At 36.4% G+C, this 17,656-nt stretch overlaps 1 protein-coding gene across 8 annotated transcripts in view; it reads left to right on the top strand.

Moving 5' to 3' along the window:
• PPP3CA (protein phosphatase 3 catalytic subunit alpha) overlaps positions 1-17,656 on the top strand; it is a 309,291-nt gene that overhangs the window by 217,967 nt on the left and 73,668 nt on the right. For all 8 annotated transcript variants that reach the window (XM_078069001.1, XM_036095790.2, XM_078069002.1 and 5 more), the window contains one exon: positions 12,528-12,652. In XM_078069001.1, coding sequence (XP_077925127.1) covers positions 12,528-12,652 — 125 coding nt within the window. The remainder of the gene's footprint in view (positions 1-12,527; positions 12,653-17,656) is intronic.

Here is a 17,656-nt window from a genome sequence, read left to right as displayed (position 1 = left end):
GTCTGCTCTTGAGAGCTTTAGTGGTGGATAAGCAGAAGTTTGTTAGGTCTGTAAAGTTTTTAAAGATACTATGAAGAAAAGGTGCATCATACATAGAGGCTTATTATGATAATCCATGTGTTTGTACCATCAATATTTCCAGAGTAACCAGTCTTGATTTCCCAAATAGAAGATTCTGACTGCAAGCGAGAAGCAGTGTGGCTGAAATACGAAGAAACTCATCTCTTTTGTGTTTTAGTCAAAAAGTCTTTTGTAAATACCAAATTAATGACAACTGTGGAAAGAGAAATATGGAAAGTGTGCTTAACGTAGAATTTTCTAATCCTTACAGGAATTGGAATCAACGAAGATTAGATCATCCCCTAAGTGGGTTTTTATATAGTTGTTTCGTTTCCAGTTTTCCATGCCTTTCCAACACTTGATCTTTGTATGAAAACTGCTGCCATCTTCAGAGACATGAGTCATGGTACTTAAAATGTTTTCACCATATTTTAGACATCACAGGATACAGTAGGAGAAGAGTAGAGTCTTGGCATCCACAATTTTTTACATTCTAAGACTTGACCTTTCATGGTGGTTCATGACATGTTTAATTTAGCTCATGCACTAGGCTAGCAGATCCTTCAGTGTCTGAATTTCATTTCGACTTCTTTCTTTTTTTAAGTACTGTGTGTATGTTCACCTGTGTGTGTATGTGTGTGTGTGTGTGTGTGTGTTTCTGTGAAAAAAAGCGGTCCAGGGGTGCCTGGGTGGCTCAGATGGTTAAGCTTCTGCCTTCGGCTCAGGTCGTGATCTCAGGGTCCTGAGATCGAGTCCCACATCCGGCTCCCAGCTCAGCCAGGAGTCTGCTTCTCCCTCTGCCTCTGCCTCGCCCCCTGCTTGTGCTCTCTTTCTCTCTCTCTCTCAAATGAATAAAAAAAACTTAAAAAAAAAAAAAGGAAGTCCATAAAAAGAGTCCAATTCCATTGGCAGTGAGAAGGGGTGAGGCGATAACTATAACCAGAAAGAAAGGCTTTAGATAAACTGAAGAGTGGAATGGCCTCTTCTTCAGGGATTTGGGTCTGTAATATAAATGATTCCATCATGTGTTCTGTGCAGATACTAGATAAAGTGAATATTAAACTATCTCAGTGAGTTGTCCAGTTCTTGCCAACATGGCTTAAATAAGGACTTAAAACTCTAGCAAAGGCTACTGAAATGATCTTTAAGGTAAACAGAAGTACAAGAATTTCAACCATTTTTTTTTTTAAGACAAACCGTTTTTTGTGTTTGCCTGAAATACTTTCCGCATCCCCATTCCTTTTATATGACAGACTTCACCTTCTCCCACTAGCAAGTCGAGGTGGGCACACGACCGGGGACTGGCCTGTCGGCATGCACCGTTCCCTGGACACAGGGATTGAGTCATGAGTGAGCAGGGGAAATGCAGAGTGCAGTTATTCCATGGCTCAGTTGGGCTGGAATTGGTGAATCTACTTCCTAACTCAGCATGCTGGCAGGATGTGATTTGGAGGATACTTGGAGTAAGTCTAACTGGTAGGAGAAAACAAGACCAGTGTGCAGAGAAGCTGATGTGAGAGTGAAAGTTAGGGAGGTTTTGTATAAGCCCAGATCCATTTGTGCCTGAAACCAGTGCCCATGCTTAACCGCATTTCATGGGGGAATAATATGCTTAATAACATTCACGGGTTATAGGATTTTCAAAGATCTTGGCAACAGATCTTTTATGTGGCTTAAGGTTCTACGGTATCGTATATTTTCTCACCTGCTTGCAAACAAGCATTTACACTTCCATTGTTATCTTTGAGGCTTTGACGGATTCTGATTCTCTGCTTTAAGACACATTGGAACTCTTTGCTTCATTTTAAATACATTCTATTTACAAGCAGTGAGAAGAATTATGTGGATCAGTTAATAATTCAGAAACCGGCCCATGTTAAGTTACTTTAATAATGAGTATCGGTTACGGGACTTTATAAGTGATGGGATTTAAAAGTGTTGTAATAAAAATGTGCTACTCAACACAAAAATTCTAATTTCTGTGTAATCTATTCATGTGTAATTTCTATTTTAAATATTCTGCAGTTACTTTGCTCTGATTCAATCGCATTGTGTGAAATGAGGTGAATCAGAAAGCAATGTCACCTTGCTTGCACTTTGTGTCTACAGGTGTAACACTGGGACTGTCACCCTTTACCTAGCATTAAATAAAAGAAGGCAGAATATTAGCGTAAGATATAAAAAACTCCTTATCCAGACTGATGCTAGTGATATTTTAACTTTGAAATATTATTGTAATCACTTATTGGGGGGGGGGGCAACTACAATCAAGTGGAGCTGATGAGAGCGTGGAATTGTAGAGATAGGGAACTTAACCTAATGTTGAGTGACGGACCTGTGCCAGTTACTACATTATCAGATTTAATCTGTGCAACTGCTGTGTATGGTAGCTGCTGCTGTCCTTATTCTACACATTAGGTAGGCACTTGAGGCTTAGAGAAGTAGAGTGACTTACCAGGGTTCAGATAGTCTTTCTCCTGCCCAAATTCCTTTCATGGCTCCTCTTTGGATGAAGTTCATAGTTCCTAACTTGGATGAAAACATCCTTGTTCTCTGGCCCATGGTAATCTAATAGCTTCATGTCTTTTCATGGCCTACCTAGACTCTAAATTCACAGATCTGCTTTCACTTCCTAAATTATGCCACGCATTTTTCTTCTGCTGTGAGCAATATTCCCTGCCCCTGACCTGACCATTCTGTAACTAACTGCTCTTAATTATTCAGATTTCAGCTAAGTACCACATCCTCCAGGAAACTTTACCAAGTTTACCATGCCCATTGCATTGTTCATTCATTCATTCATTTGTTCAACGAATATTTATAGAGGATTCCCTAAGTGCCAGGCACTATCCTAGGCACTAGGAATACAACAGTGAACAAAGAAGAAAAAAAAAAATCTCTGCCTTTAGATCTTGTACCCTAGTATTATTACCTATTTAGTTCATTGTCCTTCTTACATGCTACCTTTATGAGAGCATTAGTTATGTGTAAGTTCTGTTACATTCTTAGGGTCTAATACCCGAACATTCTTAGGGTCTAACACAACATTCTTAGGAATGTTGTAGGCATTTACTGTTTACTGAATCAGGGCATACATGAATGATTTCATTTATTATATAATTTTTAATGGTCGTATAGAAGTATAAAAATATTCTAGTAGTCCCCTTTGATCTTTTCACATTGCCACCATTTGTAATATCAGACCTCCTTGTCTTTTGACTTAATTATTGTAATGAACCTCTTATTGAAAACAAACTGGCTTTCAATTTTTCCACACCATTGCATTTTCCCGAGAGCTTCCAGATTTATCTTCTTATATTACTGGGATTGTTCTCCTACTCCTTAAAACATCACATACAAGAATCCAAGGCCCTTCATAATCTAATCTCACCTTTCTAATCTAACTAATCTCCTCTGTTTCACATATACCCTCTGATCAATACTTTTTTTTTTTTCTTTTTGCAGTCTATTTATTCTGGTTCATTTGCCCCTTCTTACCTAAAGATCCCTTCCTCTTATTCTCAATTGATTACAAATTTTTTTAAACACTATAGGTCACTTCCTTGTGGTTAAGTCTTCTTTGATAATGTCAACCAACCTTCATTTCCAAATTTCTGATTTTCTGTTAAGACTTCTGTCTATTTCAGTAATAATTGTAAACACATTTTAAGCAGCAAAACCTAGCACTCCACCCTTACCCCAACACAACGCCCACCCATACACACACAGAAATCTTCCATGGAACTAACTTCAAGTATGAAAAATGATAAAAGTAGACCTTATTGTTTTAAAGACCCCTAACACTCCTCATGTACCCTTTTGGCTCTACAGAACACGTTTGAAGCCAATATATGACCTCAGTCACACTGGTCTTTGCTTGCTCTTACTGTTAGGGAGGGAAAGGTCAAAAGCGGTCAGGATGACTTAGCACTGCAGAGAGGAAAATTACTTATTCATGAAACAGAAAGAAAGGATCATACTTGCCATGCCAGCACAGCACACATTGCAAGCCCCGTGTGTTTGGCTTCCTCCTATTTCCCAGGTAACATCTGTAGGACACAGAAAGTACAATTGATTTTATCCTGTCTCTAGTTCTGAGGAATTTGAAATGTTAAGGAGCCTCTTGACTAGACCCCTCTGGAACAGTTTTAGCCATCTACATTTCACACGTCTAGAAGCCACAGAGCGAAGATCATGGTCAAAAGTCAGTGTTTTCTTACTGATGAAAGGTCAGATCAGTAGCAGTTACGCAGTTGGATGCCCCATCTGGTCCCTATTCATATGTTTAAGTCTTATATCCCAAGTATGCTCTGTGTTTCTTAAGGGAATTGATTGTTTTTGTATTCCTTTACTATAAAATTACATCTTATCCTAGAATTATTTCATATTTATATAAACTTTTCTTCCCATCATTGAAAGTGACTATTTTTTAATTCTCCGTAACATCTATCATGTGGGAGGTAATTCATAACTACCTGCTAATTAAGACTGAATAGAATATCCTAGTTTATGTAGTTAGCTATTTTTTGGGATTTTGGACAATTTGTCCACTCTGACATGTGAACTCTCTTGTAAAGTATCAAAACATCACAGGAGAAATCCAGTGTTCTTTTGAAAAACGTAGTTTAGTTTGTGACATGACTAATAACAAAGAGACATAATATTTTAAAATCAGTCTCATATGTATTAAGAACACTTAAAAGTCTTGTTTAAAATACCTTAAGTGATGAATATAGATGGTAGAAAGAGTTCTGGAAATTTAATAAAGCAGGTTTATAAGGAAATGTAACTTAAAAATTATGTGATTTTATAAAATAAACTTTTCCCCAGTAAAAATCAGTGTAATAACTCACCAAACACATTATGAAAATTTTTCATTTTTCATTTTTTTTTATATTTTGTCAAGGGAAAGGAAAAGAGTTGGTTGACAAACCTGATGGATCTTTTTAGCATTTCAAATATATAAGAAGCATTCATCATTTTTGATCAATGAAAAATAAACTAAATTTGATTACTAATGAATCACAAGTTATGATGAGTTATTGGCAGTGGTTTTGTGTTTTCCAAACACCTGCATTAGATTGCCATGATCCTTTAGTTTATATGCTTTATACAGCATGTTAGGCAAACATGATTTTTGCATAATTTAGTAGATACTTGTCAAATGGTGAAGAAACATAAGACATGATTCATGCTCAAATTGGTGACAAGCACATACATAAAAGTACGAAATATACAGAGACACAGATACTTGACTTAAGTCAATTTAGGACTGTGACCCCAATTTGTATTCATAGAGAAAAGCAAAATTGATGATTGTATCACTGTGGAATATAATCAGCTCCACAAGTGGAATCTTCAATTGAATGGATATTAGTTCTGACATAGAAATATGAAATTAATTAGTACAAGTTTTAAAATGTTTAAATTGATACCTCCTTTGGATAAACAACACAATCTCATGCTTTCTTAATGTAATTTGAAATTTTAAAATAAAAACATAAAAAAATATATGTAAAGTATTTTTAACTAGACATTTATTTTTAGAGAAACTATATATCCTTCTGCCTCTGTTAGGAAGTTTGACAGATGGCAGAGAGGCAATGAAATGATTCACTTATATAAATGTTTATGGGAGAACTAACTCTTAAACCCATATTTCTTGACCATAAGAGAGTGCTCAGAAGTTTCAAAATGGAGAGGGAAATACTTGGATGCCAGGAAGCCAACATTTTTCAATACCATTTTGTATGTGTGTGCTTTCTCAAGTACACTCTAAAGTTCTTGAGACCAAATTCCAAGCCTTTCATTTCTTTATCGTCCCAGTATATTCTAGCGCAAATAAGAAATCATCAATCTTCGGTGGTACTTATTCATCCTTTTAATATAGTTTATTTAGTAAATATTACACATTTCATTGGTTTGTTTATTTGTTCAGATATTTTTTAAAGATTTTTAAAATTTTTTTTATTTGAGAGAGAGAGAGTGAGAGAGAGAGAGCATGGCGGGGGTGGGGGGGCGGCGGGTAGAGGAGACGGAGAAGCAGGCTCCCCACTGAGCAGGGAGCCTGACGTGGTGCTTGATCCCAGGACACTGGGATCATGCCCTGAGCCTGAGCCGAAGGCAAACACTTAACCAACTGAGCCACGCAGGCTCCCCTGTTGTTTGAGATATTTAGCTGAATAAATAATTCAGGAATATCTGAATGAAAGACAGATGAGGGATTGATAGATTAAGGAAAACTAGGTAGAATTAAGAAATAGGCTCATTGCCTTTGTCAGAATTATTTTCCAGAGAATACTTTTTCTTAACTAATTTTCAAATGAATGTGTTCTAACATGTCTGGGTTGTTCATCTATTTTTAATAATTGGTCAATTAAAAATTAAAAATTCCATTTCCAAATATGACTCATATGACAAGTTAGCTTGTATTTTTACTGAAGAAATTTAATCCTTCTTTCTATTAAGTCATTTAAGTATTATCTTTTAGGAATAGCACTTACTAGCTTTGTTCACTTACTAGTAGGCATAAATAGAGCTGCCTACTTGAAAGTCAGTGCTAGATAAAAACCCCTTTACTGATAAGCCCACTGCCTATATTTGCCAATTTAATGATGAATATGTGAACTTTAGAATTAAATATCAGTAGCTTGTTTTCCTTGAGTTTTTAAAATATTAGAAACAAAATAATCTTTTAAATTGTCCAAATTTGAGGAGTATCATAACAATAATAAGAAATGACTCACTTATTCCCCACTTAGAAGATTTTTCTTAACTGGGTTTTCCAGAATTCAAAGAAGAGTTGTTTTGTTTTATTTTGTTTTTTAATCCATTTGGTGCAATACCTTATATTCCTTCTATTGACTATGTGACTTTCAGCTTTTAAAACATTACTACCATCACACAGCCATAAAACAGAGTGGTCTTGTAAATGAGCTTTGCTACAAAAGAAAACGAGACTAACTGGAAACTTACTACGGTGCCGCTACTCCCTGGAAGATCGGGAATATCACTAAAGCCATTGGCAGGTATTTCCACTCTTAGAAAATGGCAATTGTGGAACACAATACCAAGTCTATGTGATTCCAGCCTCAACAGCTTTCGATATATGACAGCATAGATTTGGATAAAAAGTGGAAAAAATAGAACACCTTTTCGTATATTTTATTTATGGCTATGTTGAGTTACCGGTACTTAGATATCATCTGTCGAAATCTGGCAAAACATTCGCAGTATTTCCTAGGCAGACGCCATCTGGAATAGCTCCCGTGACTCTTCCACGTTGTGTCCGTACAGTCCGTGAGCCGCAGCCTGCTCAGACTTTTTTTCTCCCTTATATTACTTTATTTAATTAAAGAAAACATATCAAATATGGTCCCATATGAAGCTCCCTACAGATGAGGCATCTGAGACCTCCTAGAAAGATTAAGTATCTTGTCCTAGTCAGACAGGTGGCATGTTTTTACAAACAAGATGGTGAAAGCATAAGGAAAAGTAGTAAAAAAGGATAGAGTGTGAATGTATGTGGGAAGGAGGAAGTTGGGGAAAGCAAATTGGAAGAATCCATATATTCAGTAGATAGTAAAGCTGATTCAAGGAGAATGAAGAGGACAATAATTAACTAAGAAGCCATAGTCCATTGACTCGGGTCCATCAGGAGGAATACACATACAAACCAAAAAACTAACAAAAAGCAATTATGAAACTAGGCAGTCAAGCTTTGTAGTCTGTGTACTTAACCATTGCACTCTACTGCCTCTTCTCAAGGATGAAATAACACAACCAGGAAAAAAGCAAAAAACCAGAACTGAAAGAAAATGTGACCACAACTACCAAATAGTTAAAAAAAAAAAAAAAAAAAGCTCCAGCAATACACAGATAGGAACACCACTAAGGCATAGATCTGTAATCCCCAGATCTGGTTATAGTAATGAAAGCCCATGTTTCAGGGTTCTGGAGGGAGTTCATTGGGTTCTGAAACCTGGGCTCAGTATTTCAAAAATTGAAGAGAACAGTCATTCATTTACTAATGGTATATCTAAGTATGTAAATCATCAGATTTATTTATATTTGACTGAAGTTACGTCAACTAATAGTGTTCATCCAATACTCTTGATTAGTGATGACAGTCGAGGGCTTAGTGAACTACATAATGTAAATAAATCCACATATCACATAATCAACCGGTAGTTTCCAGGTCTGACCAAACTTGGACACATGAACAGAGTGATGACCAAATTTAATTAAATAATCCTGTAAGTATTGTACATCCTTATTATTGTTATTAGTCATTAGTATCACAGCCATGACCATGACTTATATAATTCTATAACATTATTATGAATTTTAATAATTATGCATTTTGTTATAATCTGGATTGATGCTGAAATGGAAAAATAGTGGTAACATTTGAAACAAATACATTCTTGTTTAATAAATTAAATTATTCCAGTAAACAAAATCTTGTAAAGCATTCAACCCAGGAAGGGAAAAAAATCAAACAATAATTTTGATGGTGAGAGCACTTATTTTTAGGACAAAAAAATAAACATAAATTTCAATAATTCATTTTTCTATCGATTGGAACACACTGTGTACATGCCATGATGTTGCATATGTTTGGTCCTTCTATAACACAGTTTAAAAATGTACACTATTCTAGTTTCTTTCCATCGGATTATAATTATAAACTAAGATTTGGGGATTTAGTACTGTATTGTTACTATTAGAATCTATAATATAGTTCCCTTTTTTTCAGTTGTCCTGTTATGGTTCTCATTATCACTGGCAAACAGGTAGTTTATTTATCTTCATAAAACAGCATCATAAATATAAAGTGTTTGAAATTATTGCTATTAATCTGCACTGGTGCTGTTATTGTTTTGTATTGAATTTCATAGCTTTATTTTTTTTCTTTCAAAATTATTGAAATTTCATGGGGCACCTGGGTGGCTCAGTCGGTTAAGTGTCTGCCTTCGGCTCAGGTCACGATATCAGGGTCCTAGGATCGAGCCCCATGTCGAGCTCCCTGCTCAGTAGGGAGCCTGCTTCTCCCTCTCGCTCTGCCTCTTCCCTCTGCTTGTTCTCTCTCAAATAAATAAATAAAATCTTTAAAAAAATAAATAAAATAAAATTATTGAAATTTCAGTATTTAGCAAGTTTTGATTTGGAGACTTTTATTGTTTTATACTATCAAAACCAGAGTGCCCTGGTTAAGAATTCATATTTTGTGGTTTGTAAAGTGCCTATGGCATGTTAAACATTTGACAAATAATATTTGCTATGGGGAAAATATTAATTATTTTGAAGTATACATCTTTAGTGGAATAGACCCCTTTATTTTTTCTTGGTTAGTTTATTTTACAGTTGATGAAGATTTTTAAAAATAAGGGAATGCCATTATAAAACTCACTTTTATCTCAGTAATTGCCAGATTTCTGCTAATTAACTACACATATTCACACCGGCTGGTTTGTACTGGAACTTACCATTCACGAAGGTTTACCTAAGCCTGGATTAGCAACAGAGGGAAGCAGATATGTACTTGTATTTAACCTATAGCAAAATCTCTACACGTAAGAACTTTCTCTGCAAAATTGTGAATTTTGGGAAAGAATAAGTTGTAGCTGACAGAAGATTAAAAAAATCAAACCAATAAGTTTAATAGATTAATCCCCTCATGCTGAGAATTTGACATGTTAGTTCCTTAACATGAGAAATGTTACTGTCTTGGGAGAATGTGGCTACTATGGAAAAAATATTGGGTTGAAGTCAGTGAAGCTGAAAGGACAATGGCACCCTAATGGTGAAAATTGCTGGGCAATTCAGTAACGTCTTTTCTAAAAGAAAAATTACAAACTGTCAGTTTAGTATGAACTGGAAAAACTTGTATAAGAAGTTATTCTACTTCATGCAAGTCTTCCAAGATGATAAAAGCCAGTGTTTTGGAGGAACTAAAAGGTCTTTATAGAAAAATAGCGAGTCAAGAATCCAAAGCACTAGACTTCTAAATCATGGTATCAATGCAATATTGAAAACTGGTCTATTAAAAATCTATTTTCCCCCTGCAGTTTATCATTTGACAGTTTTTTTGTTTGTCTGTCTGTCTTTAACAACTCACTTCTCTGTCCCCAAGCATTCTAATTTATGTAAGCTTTCTTTAACCTGGAATGCTATGACATAGAAGTTTTGCTTAGTGTCAGTAAGAAGTTGACCCAGTGATGTTCTTTGATGGATTTTTTTTATATAAACAAGAAAATGTGGGAGTGTGAGTAGTAATTCAAAACTATTGTAAGTAGTTTTACATGAAAGTATATATTTTATATTTGTTACTATGACTCCTTTTCAGGATGACAATTTTGTCAGAGTCCTTTTCAAACTATCAACTGTATAGCAATTATACTGGGCCCTCATCCTCCTGTATTCAGTACTGTGTACTGTTTACGTTTTTTAATGTTGTAATTTAATTGCCAATGTGAACTTAGAAACAATGGAATTCTTTGAAAAAAAAATTAAATTATAATATGGACATACTTATTTGCTGATTCACTAAATTAACTATGACGTGCTTACCTAATTGTATGTATAATATGTGCATGGTTCTTGTACCGAACACCTATCCCTTCTAAATAGAGTTACCAGCTTATCTCTAGTCAGGAGATGCAAGGCAAGGGCTTGGTCGTGGTCATGATTATCTTTCCAGCTTGTCCTTCTTCCTCTGCCTATTATTTTCTCAAGAGCCTATTTGTCCTCCATGTGCTGGCCATTATCTTCTCTACTTAGCAGTGTGCTGGTTTTAGGGATTCTTAGACTTGCCCTGTGACTGATTCATTGTCCAGGTTGTAGATTATAAGAACTTACTCAGCCAACTACAAAGAGTCCCTTGTTACTGCCCCAGCTGTTTATTGCTTTCTCTTTAGCACTACTTTGCTGTAATATAAGTGAGTAAAGTCTTGAACTTGTTTAATGACTCCCTAACTGCTACGCCGACCACTAATCTCCAAATAATTCCTCCTTTGTGGTGGGTGGTTTTACACACACACACGCACACACACACATGCACACGCATGCACATGCATAGACAGACACACAGTTATATTTATATTTATATGTACTTGAACCTCTGTCCAAACCTGTGATTTCAAAGCTTAATAACTAGCTATCCAGAAATATTAGAAATAAAAGCTATCTCCCCCACATATAATCCCTGTGAGGCGAACCACACAAGCATGCAGAATGAAGGCTGAGGTGTGCCCACAAAGGCTCAAAAGTGTAGGTCTATTTAGTCTTACTGACTAGATAAGACTTATCTAAGAGCTGGTTATAAATCTGCATCTCTGGAGATTCCAATTCAAGGCCTCCTAAGATTTCCTATTTGTTGATATATTCATTCCATGAGCCTCTTAGTGTTCAAGAAACAACCACATCATGTTCATCATTTAAGCATAAAATTATTTTAAAATATTAAATACGTATACATAGGTAAAACATATAAAATATCAAAGATATTATAACATGATGGTTGGTAGCAAAAGCTTTGAATTAGGCAAACCTGAATTTAAACCCTGGATTATCCATATAGAAGAGTCATCTTGCTTAGCCACATAACCTGTCTTAGCTACACTATTTCCGCATCTGTATAATGGAGATAATATATATATATTTTTAGGGCTTTGGAAGTAGTAAATGAAATGATAAGTACTGAATAAGTGCTTTCTAAAAAGAGAGGCTACATAGTTCTTTCGAGAATTTTGGTTTTAAAAGAGAAGGTGAGACAATTAAGAAATACTATTTCCCAGTGATTTTTGGTACTATTACAGGTTTTTTTTTTATTTCACAATTTTTTTTGTCATTTTAACATCTGATATTAGAGTACATCTTATAAAAAATATTCTTTTATAATTTAAATTTAAATTGGAGGGTTTTTTCTTAGTGGTACATAAACTAATGATGTGTTTTATAATTGATGGCATTTTAGATTCAATGAAATATAGTTTTTATGATACATATTAACTTTCTTTTTCTTCAGGAGGTAATAAAAGGTAGTATTTCTTTATTCAGACCTCAGTTATATAGAGATAATTCCAAATTTCTGAACCTCTCTTTGCCTTATCTCTTATCTGCAAAGGGAAAATTCACCCCATGACCTTGTTAGTATGAAATCAGGAAATGTGCATAAATTTTTTAGCACAGGGTGTGGTGTAGCATTGTTGAATGCATAGCAATACTAGTCATTATTATTATTATCTTTATTTTTACAGTTAATCTGTGAATTGGTAAGTTTGGGTGGTAGAGCCAGGTACGCATTAATTAACTTTGAAATCTCTGTCTCGCTTATCCTGTTTTGCAAAAGAATACTTCGGCTAAGATGAGCTCTACATTCCTTCTGGCTCTAAAATTTTGTAATTTTTAAATCTAATTCAGAATCATAATGTGACCATAAAATGAATTTTCTTTGTTTCTTTCAGTTTGTGGGGACATCCATGGACAATTCTTTGACTTGATGAAGCTTTTTGAAGTGGGGGGATCTCCTGCCAACACTCGCTACCTCTTCTTAGGGGACTATGTTGACAGAGGGTACTTCAGTATCGAAGTAAGTCCGCATCATTTCTTAGCTATTCGGGAATGGATCAACAATATCTTGGCAAACTACAAGTGGTAAATGTTATTGTCTTAAGGAAATTCCTAGTCTATAATAGAACTTTAATGCACCTAATTCTTGGGATATTATGTATTCTATTTTCAGTTGATTCCCATATGCTTTTTAATACATAGAGATGCCAAGGAGATGGTCATTATTAAGACTTTGCCTTTTATACCTTTTATATATTTGCAACTTTGCAAAAATTATATCATATTTTACATTAGATAATTCTTTTTCCTGTTGACAGAAGTAATCAAAGTTTTTTAAATAAGCAGGAATGTATTTGCATGGTTATGCCTTATAATTGTGAGGCAATAACTCATCTTTGTAAATTGATAAGCAGGTGCATGGCTGTCTGTGTCTGTGTCTGTGTTTTTATGTGTGAGTATGTGTGAGTACACTTACAGCTGCTGTATTTTGTCTTTTTTGGCATCTGTCATCTAAACTAGGGTAATTTGTCAAACTCATTAATTAAAACAAAACAGATAACCTTTGAGTAGAGGTTCTTCCTCAGCCTCCCACCTGCATCCGCTTCAGGTAAGTAGAAATTGCATTCAAAATAAAGGCAAAGACTTCGCTTTATTCACTTGTTTGTTCTTCCTGGTGCTTAACATGGTGTCTCAAACATAGAAAGGGGTCATCAGATATTTATTAAAAGAAATGATTTGATGGGATGCCTGGGTGGTTCAGTTGGTTGGGTGTCTGACTCTTGATTTCAGCTCGGGTCATGATCTCAGGGTCCTGGACTCAAGTCCTGCATCAGGCTCCACACTCAACAGGGAGCCTGCTTGAGGATTATCTCTCTCCTTCTCCCTCTGGCCTTCCCCCCTCTCCTCCCCGCTTGTGTGCACGCATGCACTCTCCATGTGTCTCTCTCTCTAATAAATAAATAAATCTTTAAAAAAAAAGAAAGGATTTAAAATAAAAATGAGAATGAGTATTAAAGAAGCAGAGCTCATGCTATAGTACCTGACATTATATGTGTTCTCAGAAAAAAAACATGTATTTTTATTTATTTATTTATTTTTAAAGATTTTATTTATTTATTTGACAGAGAGAGACACAGCGAGAGAGGGAACACAAGCAGGGGGAGCGGGAGAGGGAGAAGCAGCCTTCCCACCGAGCAGGGAGCCCAATGCGGGGCTCGATCCCAGGACCCTGGGACCATGACCTGAGCCGAAGGCAGATGCTTAACGACTGAGCCACCCAGGCGCCCCCAAAAAAAAACATTTAAAAGGAAAAAAAAATAATTAAGAGAGAAATCAACTTTATAAAAGTCTCACACCAACATCATATATTCATAATAACCATATAAAAAGATTTTAGTTTTTTAAATTTTCATCATATTTTATTTACTATAGGAATATTTAATGTTGAAGAACATACCACTCTTAAACAGCTTTTGTTTTTAAAACTATCATACCAATTTTATTTTTTTGGTTATTCAATTTACCTTCAGTCATTGAGTCTCTCTCTCTATAGAGAGAGAAGCTTTTGTCATTGGCTATATAAATTATAAATATATATATATATTTTCACCAATATATTAAGCCTTTCTGTATTTGAGGACCATACATTTCTTAATTATTCATGGTGACAAGGGAAGGAGAGATGGTTTTGGTATATAAAAACAAAAGGAGAAAGTAAATTTTTGGTATTTCTTCCACTTGGTAAACAAGTACTGTATTATTGAACACATGAAGTGTATCTGCAGTATGATCAGAACTATAGAGAATTTGAAGAAATGTATAGCCTTGCTTTCTAGAAAACTAAATCTATGTGGGAAAATATGACTGTAAAAAGTTACATAGAATCGAAAGCTTTGGTCATCCAGGATTCAATGATTTGAATTATTAAAACCTTGTGATAAAAGAAGTACAGAAAATGATTGCCGTTGCAATATAGAAAAGTGGAACAATTTTGAGAGCAGACTTGACTGGGGAAGACTGAATCAAAGAAGTGAGATTAGTTAGGAAGGAAATTGAAACAAGCAAAGTACAAGGGAAGAAATTAGTAAACTTCATAAATTTTATTCATGGGCTAACTTGACCAACTTGGTAGGGAAGGGCGATTGAAGGCAAATTTTCTAAGACGCTTATATCACATTAGGGCTGGTATCTGCCAAGAGAAAATAAGAACAAACCTGTGAAATGGTGGTTTGAACAAGATAGAAGTTTATTTCTCTCTCCAGTAGAAGCTCACAGATGCGACTGCCCAGCTGGTGTGACCCAGCCTGGTCCCGGGGCCCAGGCTCTTTCTGCCTTGTTGCTCTGATGGGCATGGGATGTGTGGGCTCATTCCAAAGGCTGCCTTGTCACCCAAGACAGCTACACCAGCTTCAACCATCATGTCCCGTGTTGCATTCAGCTAGAAGGAAAAGGAAAAAGAGAAGGGCATGTCCTCTCATTTATGCATGTTTCCCAGAAGTGGTACCATTACTTCAACTTGCATTCCATAGGCCAGAACTTGTTGCTATGGCCAGAGGTGATTTCAATATGTAGCCAGGTTTGAGAAAGACTGCAATAGGCAGAAAACAGAAATGGGGCATAAAATGTTTCTACTACTTCCCTTAAATTATGATTCTGTGGAATCTAAGTAAATACTTCCGAAAATTATTTGAGTGACTCTTAAGTTCATCTTATTCATTTAACATGCAAAGTGCTCCTGTGTAAGATTCTGAGGATGAACGAAATAGGTGTTCTACTTTCCTTGAAGCTCACCTTCCTAGGGAAATCTCTCTGTTGGGAGTGATTATTTTTATTGGCCAAACGATGGAGTGCTATGTTGGAAAATTTTTTCAATGGTGTAATATTTGCGATTTTAATGACTCAGTTGCCATCTTTTAAATCTAGTCAAAGAATTAACACTGTTCCCTATTAATTTACTAGTAAAGATAAAGCACTAAATAAATCATGTGTTCCTTGAGTAACAGTTGACACATTTGGACTCCTTCTTTGTCTCACCAGCTCCATCTTTGGATAATATTATTTCTTAATCTGGTTGGTGCTTATTTACCTTTGAATTTTTACTCCGAGAGTTGAGGCTTCTGAATCTCTGGCCTCAAATTAACTTGAAATTTCCTAAACTCTTCCTGATTAGGAGCTTTTTAGAGCTCTGTTTCCTTAAATTAAAGAACTCGAGAAGCAGTAATCACTAACTTACTCTTCAGCAGATTTCTTTTGAGTCTACAATTAATCTAGATATTTGAACTATGAAAGTTGCAATATTGTGTGTCCTATGCACCTTTTGAAATTCAAGCAAAGGATCAAAGAGTGAACCCAGGTGTTGGTGACATAGCAAATGTATCAGGACATTTGAAAGTTCTGAGATGCATCTATCAGAGTTCCCATCTTCACAAAGCTCTTTAATTAAACTCTAAGTGTCTGAGAGTACAGCTCCAGGGACTTGCCGCATGCATACAGAAATAACAAAAATGTGAAGGCCTCATCTATGAAAATGATCCATTTTGATTAAACTGTGACCTTTGAGGGGCTTTGGGATGGCTCAGTGATATCATCATGTTTAAAATAGAACAGACATTTCTATAAAATATATTTACTGAGAATACTTTGGGGCTCTTAATTGTGGATTATGGAAGCTTACGTTGTTTGCATGCTGAAATGCTATTATTGGCCTGGTAGACACGATCTCCTTTATTCCTCACAGTTCTGCGAGGAACGTGCAGATGTCTTCTTTTTGTGCATCTGAAAACCAAAGCTCAGAGAGAATCACACACAGAGTAAATGACAGTACTGGGCTTTGAAGTCTGTGCTCTTTCCACTCCACACATGCCTTGGCCATATTCACGAAGTGAACCACAAAAAATGCACACATCAGGGATGCAGAAACTGATAGACACTTTTATATCCACTCATGCATGTGCAAACATGCACTCACGGCCCTCTCCCCCACCTCTTCAATCTGAAGGTCCAGCATTGAATATAAAATATTCCCTTTGAGTAAGATACTGTCGGTTTAAGAGAATGCCTAAAATCAGAGCTCCCTTTTCCAGCGTGTACTATCCTAACAGCTTTCAAAAGGTTCTTGATTCCTCTCAATAATTCAGGGCTCCCCTGCAGGTATTCTTCTGTGGCTCTCCTCTGGGCAAAGAGGAGCCACTTATGTTTAATTTCAGCAAATCAGCTTTGAGGAGTAGGTTCAGATTGCATACGGTCTCTGTTGGGTAGTATTTCCAGGCAGTAGGTAATGTGCTGTGGGCAGGACGCAGAGTTCATTTTCTGCACCCCCAGCCCCCACCACCTTCTCTTTCTGCCAAGATTAGAAATCATTCCCCACAAAGTTAGCCCCAAGAAAACAAGCGGGCTTTGGAGCAGTGATGAGAGAGGTAATTTTGTTTGGAGTAATAATTTGTCTCACACCAAATACCATCCTCTTTCTGATGATTGCATTATGCTACCTAATCTCTTTGATCAAGCATACATGTGTATAGAGGGTGTGTATAGAGGTCCACGTCTGAGCGCGTTCCTCGGAGAACGCAAAAAGAAAAACAAGAATTGCAGATGGGGAGGCCTGCCCAGCTGTTTCCTTCTGTTCACGTGCTCACGTTATTCTTCTAGCCAGTGTGTACCGCCCCGCACGGCAGTGAGCTTAGCACTGAGCTAGCCCCTCCTGTGCTACCTACATACAGGTCTCAGCCCAGGCCTCAGACACAGTTAAGCATGAAGAGATGTTGTGTTTATTCACTGTGAACTCATAGACAAAAATGAACTGTGGCAAGTCAGGCAACGTTCCGTGCTTCTGCCTGAGAATAACAAGCAGACAGTACAGAAAGCGATGTTAGGTGGCAGAGTGATGCCACAGACATGAGGAAGACATTGCTGTCTCCCCACCACCGATGGTCTTTGTCGTGCATCGCTATTGCTCACCTGCTTGTCTGCATGCTCGTCAGACCAGGCAGAGAATGTCTGAGAGGAGGTGCATTTGACATTTCGG

The sequence above is a fragment of the Halichoerus grypus genome, chromosome 3, assembly GCF_964656455.1.
Source record: "Halichoerus grypus chromosome 3, mHalGry1.hap1.1, whole genome shotgun sequence".
In the NCBI taxonomy this organism is placed as follows: domain Eukaryota; kingdom Metazoa; phylum Chordata; class Mammalia; order Carnivora; family Phocidae; genus Halichoerus; species Halichoerus grypus.
The sequence above is the reverse complement of the archived record's forward strand: the minus strand, read 5'-3'. Positions and strand labels throughout refer to the sequence as shown.